The following is a 15,985-nucleotide window of genomic DNA, read 5'->3' on the forward strand; positions in this document are numbered from 1 at the left end:
AGGAGTGTTATGTCAGGGGTGTCTGGGAGAAGGTATCCCATGGCCCCTTCAATATGACTAAGTACCTCCTTCCAGAAAATAGTCATGCTTGGGCATGCCAACCATATGTGTAGAAAGCCACCCCGAGTTGCAGTGCATCTCCAGCACTGGAGGGATGTTGAGGGGAACATTGCATGAAGGCAGGTGGGAGTAGGAGCATATCATGACCTTATATGGCGTTGCCCTTTGTGGTATGTTTGTAAGGTTTTTAGGGATGTCTGCCCATAGTCATTCCCATTGCCCTCTAGTGTGGTCTGTGCCTAGAACTCGATGCCATTGGGCCTAGTAGGGATGGGTGGTGTTGGAGCATGAGCATTGTAGTACCTGATAGGTATGAGAGATATGTCCCTGGGGCCCTGAGTATGATCTTACTAATTTTTCAAAGGTGGTTAGCTTACCTGTCACCCCTTTTTTGTTGTCAGGAAGAACGGCCCAGTGGCAGAGTTGGTAGTATTGAAACCTTGTTGCTTCTGTTACTTTATATTCCTGTCTGCGTTGGGTGAACGTTTTGATAGAGGCCCCTTTGAACAGGTCTTGGGAGGTGCAACAGTCTGCTTCTCGCCAGTGCACATATGAGTTGGATTGTAGGGCTGGGGGTGGTCTGGTTACACGCCAGAGGTGTGTTTGGGAATGGGAACGTGGTAAGGCCTTGTTTTTGTGCCAGGGAGTCCCTGATCTTGAGTACAGTTCTTGTGGGGGTGGCCATATATGCACTGTGGGGTCGTGCATTTTTGTAAAGCCATGCTAGGTCTCACAGAGCCCGGCATGCCCCGCTCGGTCCATGTGGGACCAGTGCCTGTCACTCATGTGCACCACCCATTCCGAAATGAAATGAAGGTGGGCCACCCAATAGTATTCCAGAAGAATGGGGAACCAGAGTCCACCTCTGGTGGGGGGTAGCATCAGAATACGGTTAGAGAACAGGGGTAATTTTCCTCCACATATGAAGAAACATAGGTCACTCTGAAGGCGAACTCTTTCTTCTGGTGGGATGGGCATAGGAAGGCTCTGAAACAGATATAGTATTCTAGGGAGTAGAGTCATTTTGACAGCATTGAGTCGACCTAACCATGTGACCTGAAGTGACTTCCATCTCTGGAGCTCATCTAGCAGGGCCTTTGTACAGTCTGTCTAGTTGGTGGCTGACCAGGTTGACAAAGTAAGGGTAAGTTGGTGGCCCATATATTGTATGTGGTCTTGGGCCCATTGGAATGGAATAAGGGCTTGTATGGATGGTAGCATGTGTGACAGGATAGTCAGATTGAGGGCTTGAGACTTGGCCAGGTTGATTTAAAAGCCCAAGACTTCCTAAAAGGCTCGTGGAATAGAGACTGATGCTGGTAGTGATCTATGAGGGTGTGTAAGGGTCAGTAAAAGATCATCTGCAAACAAAGCACATTTAGAGTGCTCGCCGAATGGAATTCCCTCTGTCTTCCGATTTACAGATGGTGGCTGCCAATGGTTCCACCACTAAGGCAAAAAGGAGGGGGGGGGATGGAGGGCAGCCCTGCCTAGTACCTCTCCGGATACGAATTGAATGTGATAGGCCACCGTTAACATGGATCCGCGCAGTGGGAAATATGTAGGAAGCCATGATTCTGTTGATCATTGTGGGGTCAAGGCCTATTTTATTAAGGACTGCCTGCAGAAAGGACCAGCCTAAACTATCGAAGGCCTTCTCTGCTTCAAGTGAAAGAAGACCTGCTGGAATAGCATGACGATGGGCCTTCTCACCTAGGTGCGCTATGCATCTGATATTATCTGCCCGATGCCGGTTGGGAATGAAGCCTTCTTGGTCAGGGTCGATTAGGCCTGTGAGGCATGAGATCAGTCTGTTGGCCAGTATTTTCGTGTAGACCTTGATGTCTGTCTTTTCTTGGCTTCGAGAACTGCAGTTCTTTTAATGTTGCTTTTATTTGTAATTGTAAGCTGTATTTATACACCCCTGATGAGGCGCTGAACACTTTGAGCAGATTATTTCCTTGTATTAAATGGTGACCGGCCCTACCATTGTTCTATTGTTTTGACTTTAATTTACAAACTCCATCGAGCCACAGCTCCTGCTTTTTAATTTTCTTTAAGCTATTTTTTTCAATTTTACTTTAATTGTATTTGTTTTCCTTGTAACACGATTGGGAATGGCGTTCTCATGGTGAGATGGCCCTTTCAGGGTGCCAGTTTGTATTTGTGTTTTCCATCATGTTGTCCTTTGGTTATTTTAACGGCACATCAGGGCTATCCATGCCCCTTCATCCCTTGTTTCCTGATTGCTAGATCTGAGTTGGCATGCAGAAACGCAAGCCTGTATACACTCATCCCCAGGCCTCTGCCCATTAGGTTCTACCTCAGTAATTTCATACATCAAAGTGCAGCTCCTAGCCCTTGAACCCCTCCCCATTAGCAGCTATTGATAACTAGCACTTACCCCGCTATCCGCATCCCGCCTGACATGAATACAGCATCTGCGGCTTTTGCTGCCAGCACACTTGGTATTTCCCATCCTATTGTAAGGAACACTCCTATGATTAGTCTTAATTGTGCTTAGATTAATGTTAGATCTCTGGCTAAAAATAATATCTAAATGCATGATTTTATCGTTGATCATCATGATAGTATTATTTGTATACCCAGTGTGATCGAAGTATGTGAAAAATATTATGGTAACCGTGATGCGGTGCGCAGTGGGGAGTGGAGTCATTCAGGGCGGGGAAGGGGTCAAAGACGCAGCTAAAAATATATATATATATTTTGCAAAAAATTTCGGTCTTTCACCTTAATGTAACCATATAAAATAAAGCACAGTGAAAAATAAATTCAAGTTCAGTTAATCAGTGGGAAATGCACCATTGTAAGTTATAAAATCTCTATTAGTTTAATGCATGGCAATGGTCTGTGTCTGTAACCAAAGAGCCACAGAATTGAATTCTGGTTTGTGCAGTGGAGAATAGTGCCTTGTTTATGTTTAGTGCTATGAGTTCCAAGTCTGTGACAAAAAGCACTGTAAATATGCAAGTTATCTTGCATTACATACAGTGTGAGATAGGCTGCTACACAATGCGCAAAATAGCTTAATAAAAGTGGTTCAAAAATATAGATTTTAGTAATACCCAGACAGTACATAGTGCAGTTTTTTTTATAATAGTCCTTTAAAAGGACATTCTTGACAGCTCAGCTGAAAACTCTCTTGCAGTACCACTCAAAAAGAATAAATCTGTGTCATCAAGAAGCGTTAAGTGTTCCTGTCAATTAAAGCCAATACCAAGCACCCTTTACATGTGCAGATTAAACAGTTGCACACAATTACATTTCTTTCAGGCAAACAGGCACCCTGACAAGAAGGCTTCTTTAGCTACCTGTCCCTTCCTTGGTTTCCTAGCACAGTGGCTGCCTGCCTTACACTTCAGCTGAAGTATTTCAGCTGTCGAAAATACCCACCCTGGGATGCTTGTGCTTTCACAAAAAGTAGGGGAACTCTTTCTCTTAAATTTAAAATAATTATGGGCATTTCGTGCCACTCAGATCCCGCCCACTTCAACCACTGTACAACTGAATCATGGCATCCAGCCAGCCCTTCCTTCTGATTACAACATCCCTAAACGTACCCGCAGGGTAGCAATCTGATGTGTAGTTTTTAGAAAATCAGTAAACGTTCAACACCCACAACTTCACAGAAGCTGAGCTGTTTTACATGCCCATCACTACCTCCCAATTTCATGCTTTAACTGTTATTGGTCTGCAACCCAGCAGCACACAGCATCAACGTCACCTCCTCCTTCCTGGAGCTCATAACCACTTTCTCTTGATTCTTGTGCTTTCAATGTCCTGGGAGACTTGTAACTTTTATGTTGACTTGCCCGCTGACCTTGACGCCATATCTCTAGTGGAAGGCTTGGAAGGCTATACCAGACTCAGTTTGAATGTGCATTACTGGCCCTACTCTCAAACCTGACCTGTTACCTGCTCCTACCAAGTTTATGCCACTACATCTGCACCCAGCTTGCCTGGTGTGACCTCTTTGTTGATGTAGTCACATTCCCCTTGGGCCAGGATATTGATGAACAAAGTAGCCCAGACCTTAAACACAAACTCTAGCATTTCCGATAATGTTTAAGTCAGTATTTCTACTCTGTTACTAACTTTATCATGCCCTTGATTGTTCTATCGCCTTGAGAAAGTGTAAGCACATGCAGTCTAAATCCTCTTCCCCTGGTCCTTGCAGGACTTCAAAAAGGGGAAACAGCACTGTAGGTACTCTGAGCGCAAGCAGAGGTCCTAATACTTATCACAAGATAAAACTCTCTTTCTCTCAGCCCTTGGTAAATGAAAATGAGATCAATCATAAAATTACATTTTTCAGAGAGAAAGTTGACTTGGCTCACTAAACTAAAGATGTCTTTAACATTGTCAAGAAACGTAGTTCACCAGCAGGCATTCCACCTCCTGCACTCCTTTGAAGTGTGTCTGCTCCTCCATCTTCCAAGACAAAATCTCCAAGATTCTGCAATATTTTGATTCTGCCACTTCTTGCAATACCCCTTCAGCAGCCCCACTAAGTTGACCTCTTTAACAATATTCCACATAAAGCCTAATTAGTTCTAGACTGTTTGGCTCCCATAGAGGAAGAGTACATGCTATCTAAATTGCACATCCATGCTATCTAAATGGCACATACTTGCTGCCAGGTAAATAATTGAGTCTCTGAGCTTCCATTCTTGTCCCACTCTTCACTTAGCAGTTCATTCTTTCTCCGTTAACTGGATGAGTACCCACTGAGTGGAGGCAGACCATAGTCCTTTCTTTTTTTCAAGAAGCCAAATTTGCATTCCCTCTCCCTCATCCCACCCCTTCCTGTCCAACTGTAGACCAATTTCTCTCCCACCTGGTCTGTTAATATTTTCTAAGCATATGTTAAGCCTCTCTTATTCACCCCACTGTAAAATATACGTTACTCATCATGACTTTCATCAGTCCAGTTTCAGACTACGATATATCACAGAATCCCTTCTTGTTAGTGACTCAAAAGACCTGTGCATATGCCTCGACTCTGGTAGTACCGCTGTTTTAATTCTGCTTGATCTTTCTGCGGCCTTTGACATGGTCTCCTACAAGATTCTCTCCTTCTGTTTCGTAGACGAGAAGATGGCAGTCTGTGTCTTAGATTGTTTAACTTTCTTTTGACAGACTCAAGCAGTATATGTGCCATAGTTTAAATACAGTTTCTGTCCCACAGAGTATTGCTCGCAATTGAACCTTTGTCAGTCTTTACATAACACCACTTGCTAACATTATTCATTCTGCCTTATTTTCTTTACATACTCTGACAATACTCATCATCTAAATGGTGACCTGACCCTACTCCAAACTAATTTCTAACATTGTATGTGTACCATCACTCAGTGGATAAGTGCCAACTCACTTACTGGCAACTCTTCCAAGGTCAGATATTCTGGGTTTTGGAAATCTTATTCTCAGGAATTCAACTTGCTCGCCAGAAAAGCTTGTCTCTCCGGCCCCTCCCATCCCTGCTACAAGGAATCTAGGTGTCAACTCTAATAAACCTATCTTTTCAGCAAAACATTTCTAAAACTGTTTCCATTATTTTCCTTTTAATAAAACGCTGATAAAGGTTCTCCGTGCATCCCTTTGCCATCCTGCTGTGGTCAGTCTTCAAAGTCCTATCTCTCTGACATCTCGCTGACATACTCAACTTTTTCAAAGATACTTACTATTAAGATGATGTCTGACCATTTTCCTTTATTCAAGCTCGCTATAGGAAGCCTCTTTACCTATGTATTATTGTCAATGCCTCCTTCACTTACAGCATCTTCCCAAAAGCCCTCAAGACTGGACAGATCCTCCCACTCCTGAAGAAACATACACTAGGCCTTGATGACCTGTTCAACTACTGTCTCATCACTCACCTATCATTCACCAGCAAGATCAATTAAGAAGCTCCAAGATAGCATCTGTGCCAACCATCCATGCAAAACTACAAGTGTGGCTTCAGATCATGCTGCAGCACGGATGGTAGTGCCCTCTTGACCACAAATGTAGATGGCTTCTGCCGCCTAATATTATTGGAGTTCTCAGCTGCCTTCAACCCATTTGACCATTCCTCCGTCCTTGATTCTCAAATGGGATACACCAGCATTATCCTTCACTGGTTCCACTCCTTGGTGCACTACTCACGTTTAACAGCATCAATATTCAGTAATATGCTGATGACACACAACTCAGCTTGAACTGTACAACGCCTCAAACCCTGCATGTATGTTATCCACACTTTCATGTCCAGCACCTAAATGAAGTTAATTCTAACCAATACAGAATTCTATCATTTGCAAAGAACAATAGAGACAGTACCTACCTGGCTCAACAACATGAATCTTGCCAGCTTTGAACCCCATCTTTCACCGTATGCCTAATCATTTGGACTCAACCAGAACACCAATCTCACCCTCAAGGAACACACTGCCAAAAACAAACGAGCCCAATACCATCTCTCTCTTCTAAAGAAAGTCAAACCATTTCTTCCAGAAAGCAACTTCAGAAATGCTGTTCAAGCCCTTGTACTTCTGTATCCGGAAGGTGGGAATACCCTACTCTATAGCCTCCCAGTCTCCACACTGGCACCCCTCAGGGGCATCGTACATGCTTCAGCGTGTTACATGCAGGGCCTGAAGAAATATGACCACATCAGCCCTATTCTGATGGAATTCAATTGGCTCCCCCTGCCCATCCATACCTCTTCAAAACCAGCTTCTTTGTTTACAAAGCCATCCCGAATAGTAACCCCGCCTATCTTGCAGGTAAGCTCACCATCTCTGGAGGTTCTCCACACGCCCGCAGACAGGACACCATCAGACTGCAGACTAAGAAATGTTGAAAAGGAAAAAAAAACGGAAACTGCAGCTCTTTCCCATCTATGCACCCAGGATCAGAAACAGCATCCCTGTATCTATCATGACTGCCCAAATGCTGCTGCAGTTTAGGAAAGACATGAAGAGTCATCTCTTTAAAGTACACTACATCACAATGCGTTCACCAACCGCAGTCCAGCTTCATTCCAATTTCTTGTTGACTTTAAACTTGTCTTTGACAATGTACAGTGCTCTGTTGCCTTTTGGGCAGGTTCACACTATAGAAGTACGATATGCACACATTTACATATTTAGGAAAACTATTGTCCAAGCCACAAATGTGGCAATAGTAGATTACTGCAATGCAGACTTCATTGTAGTCCCCAAAAAACAGACCTCTCGCCTACATGTCATACAAAATGTGACACCGAGTCTACTATGTTGTGAAAATTCTTTCCGATTTCCCATCATCTCAAAAACCATAATTGGCTCAGAACTGAAGAAAGGTGCCTTTTTAAAGCACTTTGCGTATGCCATTGAGCTATAATGGCCTTAAGTCTCAACTATAAGTAACATTGTTTGAAACTCTGTTTCCATACGTTCTTGGATCAGAATTAGCAAATCTCTGCTACACATCCCTGGGAAAACGTTCTTTTAGTTTCTTACAGGTAGGCCTGGAATCGACTTCCAGCAGACCTCCGAGGAGTCAGCTTGCTCACGAAACAATTAAAAACACATATTCTTCTTCTGACTTGTATTTTGCTAATCCTTTGTTTCACCATTTTACTGGCAGTCAAAGCACTATGACACCCTTTTCGGGTACCTGCTGCAATCTACACATTTTTTCACGTACTTAACAACTGCAAAGTAGCACTGCAGCCTTATTAAATTCTTCCATAATTTTAATTCAAATTGGAATAATTTGTTATTTCTCTTTAGTCCTTTATACAAAGTGTACTATAACTATTTCAAATGTTGTTTACTCATCCCTTTCATGTGTTGCACACCGACTTTCACATTGGTTTAATTAATAATTCTTACTGGAGTTTGAGTGTCTGTTCTTGCTTTAGTTACTGATAATGGTACTGCTTTGCACATGAGCTTGGTCCAGTCGGCAGCCGAAATGTTTGGAAGGATCTGCGGACAGAAATGATGAATAACCGGAAATCTTATGCGTTGTTCCCTATTCTCCCGTAATTCCTCATCTCATATGGCGCCAATACCAGGCTTAATACAGAGGCACGGGTGATGAGCCTTAACAAAATGTACTGAGAAGCACTAGCACATTAACTTCATTGCAGCTGTGTATTATTACTTATCCCCATCTGAAATATTTACTGTGTGTTTGTCATTTAGGAGCATCATAAAAGGTCAATTCCTAAAGATACGTGGAATCTTCTTTTAGACTTCGGAAATATAATTGCAGATGACATGTCGAACTATGACGAAGAAGGTAATGTGCAACTTAATTAACGGTTAAATAATGCAGTATGCTTCAGTTAAGGATTGTAGTATTGATTATTTTGTTTCGCTCATCTATGGTTTAACTCTTCACCAAATGGTTTAGTTTGCCAAGCATCGCAGGAGTGATTGTACTTTTTTGTCTTTCTGTTTAAATGCCACCTGAAGAAAATGCAGCTTGAGGAAAATCTTTTTTTGCTGGGTGGTATGCATGTCTTCCGTATGCCCCTGAGTTTCATATCTGTTTGATGACCAGGGAGGTCATGGATTCGAATGCCACACGGGCCCACACATCCTTTTATTGATTTAAGTTGGAACGTTAATTTATATCGGAGTTTGATAATATATCACCATATATTCGTTTGGCTTGAAACTATTCCGTTTGCGAAACGAGAATCATAAAAATTATTGTTTTTCTTACTGTCACTCCTGGATTTAAAGGGTGTACTTGGTGTTTGTGGCATTACTCTGAGGGCCACAATTACTGTTTTCACTACTCGTGCTGCAAATTGATGTGGTGGGCATGTAGACAGACGTGTCTTGCATTTGTAATGATTGTTTTAACATAAACAACGAAAGTTAATAGATTAGTTTTAAACCCCATCTAACAGAATTGTCTAATCTGGATAAGTGGATATCCCGTGGCCATTTCCCTATATAACACGTACCTGTAGCGTACACCACCGCGTTACTTGTCTCTTGGTGCTTATTCAACAATGGTTTTTAACATACTTGGTATCACTTTTTTTACCTCAATGTTGTATCACTTTTTTTTAACCTCAATGTTCTAAACATCAGTAGGCCATCCAAGGATTATTTACATTGATTTGCAGCTTACATACAGTACAATGCGGGCACTCAAATTAAATAACCATCTCACTGAAAAGGCTTTTCTGGTGACTGCTTCTATCTGCAGAGTCCTCATTGAATATTGTCAAGCAGCAGACTACAATACAATACAATACATTATTCAATAGCGCTTCCATCTCTATAAGGGAGAGCTGGCTCCAACTCAGCACTGAAAGTGAAGCAATCATCATGTCCAAGGAGCCCTATTATGCGCACCTCAGTGCACAGACGTTTTCTGCACCATCCACTGCTGGGCTTACTGAATGTCACCTCTGAAGAAGGCATGGTTTAAGCCCTGTTCGCACTTAATTGGCAGTTGTCCATCTCAGGCACCCATGAAGTCGGTCTGTGGTGCATGGCATCGAGGCACTACTCAAGGTGGTGCTAGAAGTAAAGCCTCATGCACCTCAAAACAATAAAATGCACAAGCTAGACTTTTTTTGGCCTATGGCTAGCTCCAGTATTGATGCCAGTCATGCTCGAGGTGTAGGTGCACCCCCCCATCCATAACACGCTCCTCTACTTTGACTTAGACCTCGAATGAAGGACGCACTATAAGAAGTGGAAACCATGAGTCAAATTGCCATGATATCACTTGAAGTCAGGCTCCTTGACAAACTTTGCCCCTTGTGTAGTCACCCCTGGAACGGGACTGGAAGACTTCAACCCGTCCGTGAAAATTCTTACTGTGGCAACAGACCCTGGGCCCTTCGCCAAACACATTTCTGCGAACCACTTTTCTGCCAGTGCCACATAAGGGTGTGACACCAACTTATCTGGTGTTTTCACTTCCAGGACTTATCCAGCCCTCTTTCTCATTGCTGTTATGTAGATGTTCCATCCAACATGCATTGTGCCTCTGTTGTACATTGAGATCTTTTTTGGCCCCACCGGTGAGCTCTTTCGTGGCGCCATACCCCCTCCTGTTCTAAAGGAAACACATCTGGTGCTCAAAACCTTATGAGGAGCTCCTGTACAACACAGTGGACTTCTTAGCTTTGCAGAATGCAAGTGGACTGTGTATGTCCCATGAATTGAAGTGTTCCTTGTGGCTGGTCACCCTGAAGGTGGCTTCTATTCACTCTGTCCTCAGGTAGGCAACAGAAGCGCTGCAACCAACGTTTGTACTGTGAAACTTACACCAAACATCCCGACAGACGTTCTCAAAGCCAGCCATATCATTGTTGGTACTCATGTTGCCCTTTAGTAAGGCATTCCTGGAACAAATAAAGACTGCCTTAGAGAAGCCACCATCAGTCCCAGTTAAAACTGCCTGATAGCAAGGAGATACAGGTCAGTACATAGATGACCAGCCTTTTTGTCAGCCTGTTTATCTCCAGAGAGCGTAGTTGTACAGGGTTTGCCATTTTCTAAACAGAATCCATGTGCATTGCTTGTAGCACCACCAACATTTCATCAGAGCATGTCTAAAAACTGTTAGGTTTGTGGCCTGGGCTGTGGGCTCATCAGTTGCATTACAGAGAAATCCATGAGTCATATCAACCAAATTCTCTGGCAATGTGTGATCTACACTTACAAATCTGCATTCAGCTGGATGCATCTCTTCATTCACCATGTTGACAAGCCTTGGAGAGATTTAAGATAGGCAAGGCAACAGACCAGTCTCTGAGTTTGCAGTTTCCTACCCGGGACTATAGACAGATTTGGAAGTTTTATGGCTTCTCAACAGGTTTCACCCTCTGCCAGCATATGCAATCAGTGCAAAAGCAAAAAAACAACTGCTTTGACAATACAGGAGCAGAGGCAAGGGAAGGGGTGGCCAGATCCAGCAACCCTCAACGTCTTTGTCCTCTTCTGCACCACCTCAGAAATCTCTAGCTTCCCCTTTACGGAGCATGTATGGGTGTTGGGAGAATGGGTTTCCTTCTTTTGTACTAGCCTGGTAGTTCACACCATCTGATTAATGGGTCCTCCAAATAATAGAAAGCAGGTATGCCCAACCCTTCCAGCTGGTCCCCACAGATCTTTCACCTCTGTCCTTTCAGCAAGAAGACCTTGCAGGAAGAGCTGCCATACTTTGGAAAGGAGAGGTAGAGTTGGTTCTAGAACAGGAAATTAGGGATGTTAACTGTCATTACTTCCTAGTCCACAAGAAAGACGGCGGTCTTCATGCAATCCTAGACCTCAAGATCTTGAACTTGTTCCTGTGCAAGGTTCAAGTGCTACTGGTAATTTGAGCGGAGGATTGGATGGAGTCTTGAGATTGCAGGACATGTCTTCACCATACCGATCCTGTGCTCTCCAATGAGGTACTTGCTCTTTGTGGTAGTCTCCACTCACTACCAGTTCGCTACCTTTCCATTTTGGGTAATCAGCACCCAAGTCATCACCAAGGTGATTGCTGTAGTTTAAGCTCATCTAAGAAGGTTGAGTATCTCTATGTTCTTGTAAGTAGAGGTTGCCAACTCACCACAGTTGAAATTGCATCACATGCAGGCACTAGTTTCAATGCTGTAAGAACTGATTTTGTTTTTCCCTTAAGCGTCTGTCTCACCTAGATCCTGTTTTGTGCCTCCTGTTCACAGGGGCAGTACTAGATATATTGCTCCAGACTTTCCTTCCTCCCATAGCATCCAGCTCATTTTGAATGTGATTCTGATGGTTCGGGAGAGAGTTTGAGTTCCAGTGGTGACAATTCTTTGCTTGCTGGCTTCCTGTATCCTCCTACCCATGCACATACACTTGCACCTGAAGGCTCTCCATTGGTGCTTCTGCAGGCAGTGATTCCATCACAAGGGAGATCTGTGTGATTCCATCACAACCTTGAGGGAAGCAGCAAGGGACCTGTCCAGGTGATTGGTGGAGTACTTGTTGCAAGGGATGGCATTCCATACCCTATCAGCTGTGAGTACAGTGCTGGCAGATGTATAAACTCTTGGGAGGGATACTCTTCTGGAAGAAATTGTAGGTTTTGTACACCAGCCTGCTCAAACTGAGGGTGATTCTATTGGCTGTCTGTTAAAGCCTTCCTCATCTACTTTGCTGTTAGTCAGTCCTGATCTTGAATGATAATATGACCTAAATATGGTACATGGAGTGGAGTCTCACTTTTTCGAGAATCATTGAGACTCTGGACTCTGCACCCCAGATATTGCTAATTGCAACCATATTATTGGCTGTATGAACACTAAAGCCTACTATCTCATTTAGTATTACCTTGCAGGCTAGGGGTGTCTGGCTGTGATTCAGCATGACTTTGCTCTGTGAGGCACACCTCAGTCAGACCTCTTTGCCTCTCACAGCAATGCTCATTGACAACTGTTCTATGCCTTCCGGTGTCCGCTGCAGTGAGCCTTGGAGGACGTGTTCAGAATGAGGTGGAATATTCCACTTCACTACACATTTGCTCCCATAACCTTGATTCCTGTGGTTTTGAGGAAGATTAATCAGTACTGTGCCCAAGTCATCTTCATTGCTCTGGACCAACCAATAACTGCCAATCTCCTGTGCCTATAATGGTGCCCCCCTCTCCGGCTACCTCTCCGAATAAACCTTTTTTTGCAGTAGCAGGGATTAGGTACTGCACCACAACCCCTAGTTTCTCAGCCTTAATGCTTACCGACTTAACTAGGTAGCTGATCTCCTTCCCGGCTGGCTCTTGTTTTGGTCAGGGTGATACTGACAGCTCGTAAACACTCCACTAAGCCAGTCTACTCTAGAAGGTGAAATAGATTTGTCACCTGGTGTAGAGAGCAGAACATGGAGCAATTGAAGACTCATCAGTAGGAGGTCCTCCGTTTTTTCCTGTTATAGGCACAGCAGGACTGTAAGGTGGACATAAAGGGACACATTGCTGCTTTGCCAACATTTCTCTGCTTTCTAGACCAGCATCCCTTTTCAAGTCTCCCATCATGATCAGATTTTTATAAGTGTTGACTTGCATGTTCCCTAGGTTTCCCTTTGTAATGCACCAGTGGGACTTGAACATTGTTTAAACTTTTCTAATGGGTGTTCCTATTGAGTCGCTTGAGTTGCACCTGTTCAAGTTTAGGACACTTTTTAATGTGGCCATTACCCCAGTGAGACCCATCATTTAGTTGTCTGTAAATCCAAAACATGCTTTTTCACAGACAAATTGGTCCTTGGAACTAAAGCAACTTTCCTTCCTGAGGTGTTTACTCACTTCCTTCTAGGACAATCCATTACCCTAACCACTTTTACCCTCCCTCTACCAAGGAGGAGTGACCACAATGGCTGAGTCCCAGAAGGGCTGTTAAGTATTACATTGGCTGCACTAAAGAGATCTGGTCTGACAATCAGCTTTTTCTGGGTGTATGAATGGATCAAGTAAGGCAAGGCAGCCCTGAAAAGGAACGTGTCCTGCTGGATTATGCTTTAAATTAAAATGTGACACCCATTGCAATATGGATCTTCAGGAGGGAATCTGGTCTCACTCCACCATAGCAAAGTCTTCCACCTCATAAGTCAAGGGCATGTTCCTGTAGCTGAGATTTGTTATAGAGCGGTGAAAGCTTTTCTTTGCTAAGCATTGTTGCTTGGATTCAGAGGTGAGAAGAGATGGCCATTTCACACACTCATGCACCAGGATTCCCTCATTTGGCCACTCCTTCAAATCCACCACCTGGGAGAGGTATTGCTTTGTATCTGTTTGAACTGGTGGGGAATCTGCAAGCAGAAGCATCCATCAGAAGAAAAAGTTACTTACCTTCTGTAATAACCTTTCTGATGGATACTCTTTCTATCTGCTGATTCTTCATGATCACACATGCCTTCGTGTTGTGTAGGATTGCTATAAGCCATAGCAAAGAAGTTCCAATGGTCCCATTTCGATCTCAGGATCTGTAAGGACTTTAATGTAGTATCGTTAAAGCCCTTGTAGAGTTTGGTGACCAGGTGGCTGTCGCCCCCCCCGTTAATAGGGAATGTAGTATAGCATGTGTCTCTGGCTCTGCATTCACTGTGGGCCATAGTCGTACTGCAAAGACCAGAGTCTGATATGTCAGAAACTGTCCCCTTGGGACTCCATCCTCTTCTACTAATCCCACAAAGGTATGCAGAACCCCCTTGCAGAAGAAGTCTCCCAAAGTCAAAACACCAGCCTGTGTCCAAGCCCCCATCTGGTTTCCAGCCAAAATGCGGCATGTTACTCCTAGCGGATTACCGGTCAGTGGCAGCTTAGGGAAGTAGGGTACCGCCACCCCGGTGCGCCTCAAGCAGTTTCTCCAGCAAGAGAGGGCAACCCTCAGTAATCCAGACCTCCCAGACAGAAGGTTCCCAGCCCCAACCAATCCTGCTATGAGGCGATCCGGCGTTATTTCGTCACCATCTACACTCAATCCCATTCGGTGCCTTCCCGATACACAGCGAGCCACCCACTGGAGTTGGCATGACAGGTAGTACAATTCAAGATCTGCAATAACGTGAACGGCTGCCTTAGGTGCAAGGAGTTGCTGCGTTTGGGTACAAAACCATTCTGGTCTTCATGAATGAAGTGAGGGATATGTTGTAACAACCTATTAGCCAGTGCTTTTCTTAGGATTTTAAAATCGCTATTCAGCATAGATAGGGGGTGAAAGTCAGTCACAGATGCCTCAGTTGACTTTCTCTTAGGTAGAGGGACCACCAATGCCTCCCGCAGGGTCCCCAGAAGGGTGCCCGTCTTGAAGGCATATAGATCAACCAACACCGGTGCCAGGATGCCCACATATGTTTTTATAGAACTCCATAGGGAGTCCGTCTTTGCCCGGTGTTTTGCCCGCAGCCAATTGTGAAATATCAGTTTTCACCTCCTCTAGGGAAATCGGTTCTCCCAAAGGTCCCCTGTCTTCCACACCAAAGGTAACCAACGGGAGAGATTCCAAATAGCTTCCCATAGACCGTGATAGATCATCTCCAGGGTGCTCATACAGGGACGTGTAGTAGGATTCAAAAGCATTATTTATCTCAGACGGTGTGTAAACATGCTCCCCGGTCGTCCCCCACACGCTTGTTATCGGAGCGCTTCGTCCCTCAAGTCGTACCAACCATGCCAGTAGTCTGCCCGCTCTACCCTCCTCCGCCTGCACAGAGGTCAAGTGCTTCCGGTAATCATGGCATCGCAGCCTCTCTAGCGTCTGGTTAAATGATTCTCTGACCCTGAGAAGCCTACGCTGTGCCTCTGGTTCAACCTCCCTATCATGGAGTTCCCTCTCTGAGTCAGCCCATTAGTAAGAGTCTTCCTAATCCCCACCGATTGTCCCAAACAGTGACCCCTCGTCACCACCTTAAGAGCCTCCCACTCCGAACTGCGACACCCCGCGGTGCCCTCATTAATCCTGATGTGTTCCACAAGGTGGGACCGGAGCTCCTCACTGTACACTGGGTCTGCCAGAGCTCTCGGCTGGAGCCTCCATGTCGGGATGGGCGATCTCTCCCCAGAGCCCCTCCAGGTGAGTAGCAACGGGTTATGGTCTGACAACGTACGGCCCAAGTACTCGGAGTGAACTATCTCGTGGGTGACGGATCCAGAACTCATCACGTGGTCTATTCTGGTGTGTAAGTGGTGGAATCCCGAATAAAAGGAGTAGTCTCTAATTTGTGGGTGCTGTAACCTCCATACATCTTCCAACCCCCAGTGTCTCGACTAGTCCCTGGAGTTCTCTGCCATTTTGTGCACCGCCGCCCCAGGCAAGGGAGGAAGGGAGCGGTCCAACCCAGTATTCAGCACACAATTAAAGTCTTCCTCTATTATGAAGCGACCCCCTAAGTGCTTGGTCAAGTGCCCGGAGAGCGTCCGCCAAAAGGCTGCTTGTTCC

General features: G+C 44.6%; 1 protein-coding gene across 5 annotated transcripts in view; it reads left to right on the top strand.

Moving 5' to 3' along the window:
- DCUN1D2 (defective in cullin neddylation 1 domain containing 2) overlaps positions 1-15,985 on the top strand; it is a 201,502-nt gene that overhangs the window by 174,231 nt on the left and 11,286 nt on the right. For all 5 annotated transcript variants that reach the window (XM_069204665.1, XM_069204664.1, XM_069204666.1 and 2 more), the window contains exon 6: positions 8,256-8,352. In XM_069204665.1, the coding sequence (XP_069060766.1) occupies positions 8,256-8,352 (97 nt within the window). The remainder of the gene's footprint in view (positions 1-8,255; positions 8,353-15,985) is intronic.

This window comes from Pleurodeles waltl, chromosome 8 (genome assembly GCF_031143425.1).
Source record: "Pleurodeles waltl isolate 20211129_DDA chromosome 8, aPleWal1.hap1.20221129, whole genome shotgun sequence".
Classification (NCBI taxonomy): Eukaryota; Metazoa; Chordata; class Amphibia; order Caudata; family Salamandridae; genus Pleurodeles; species Pleurodeles waltl.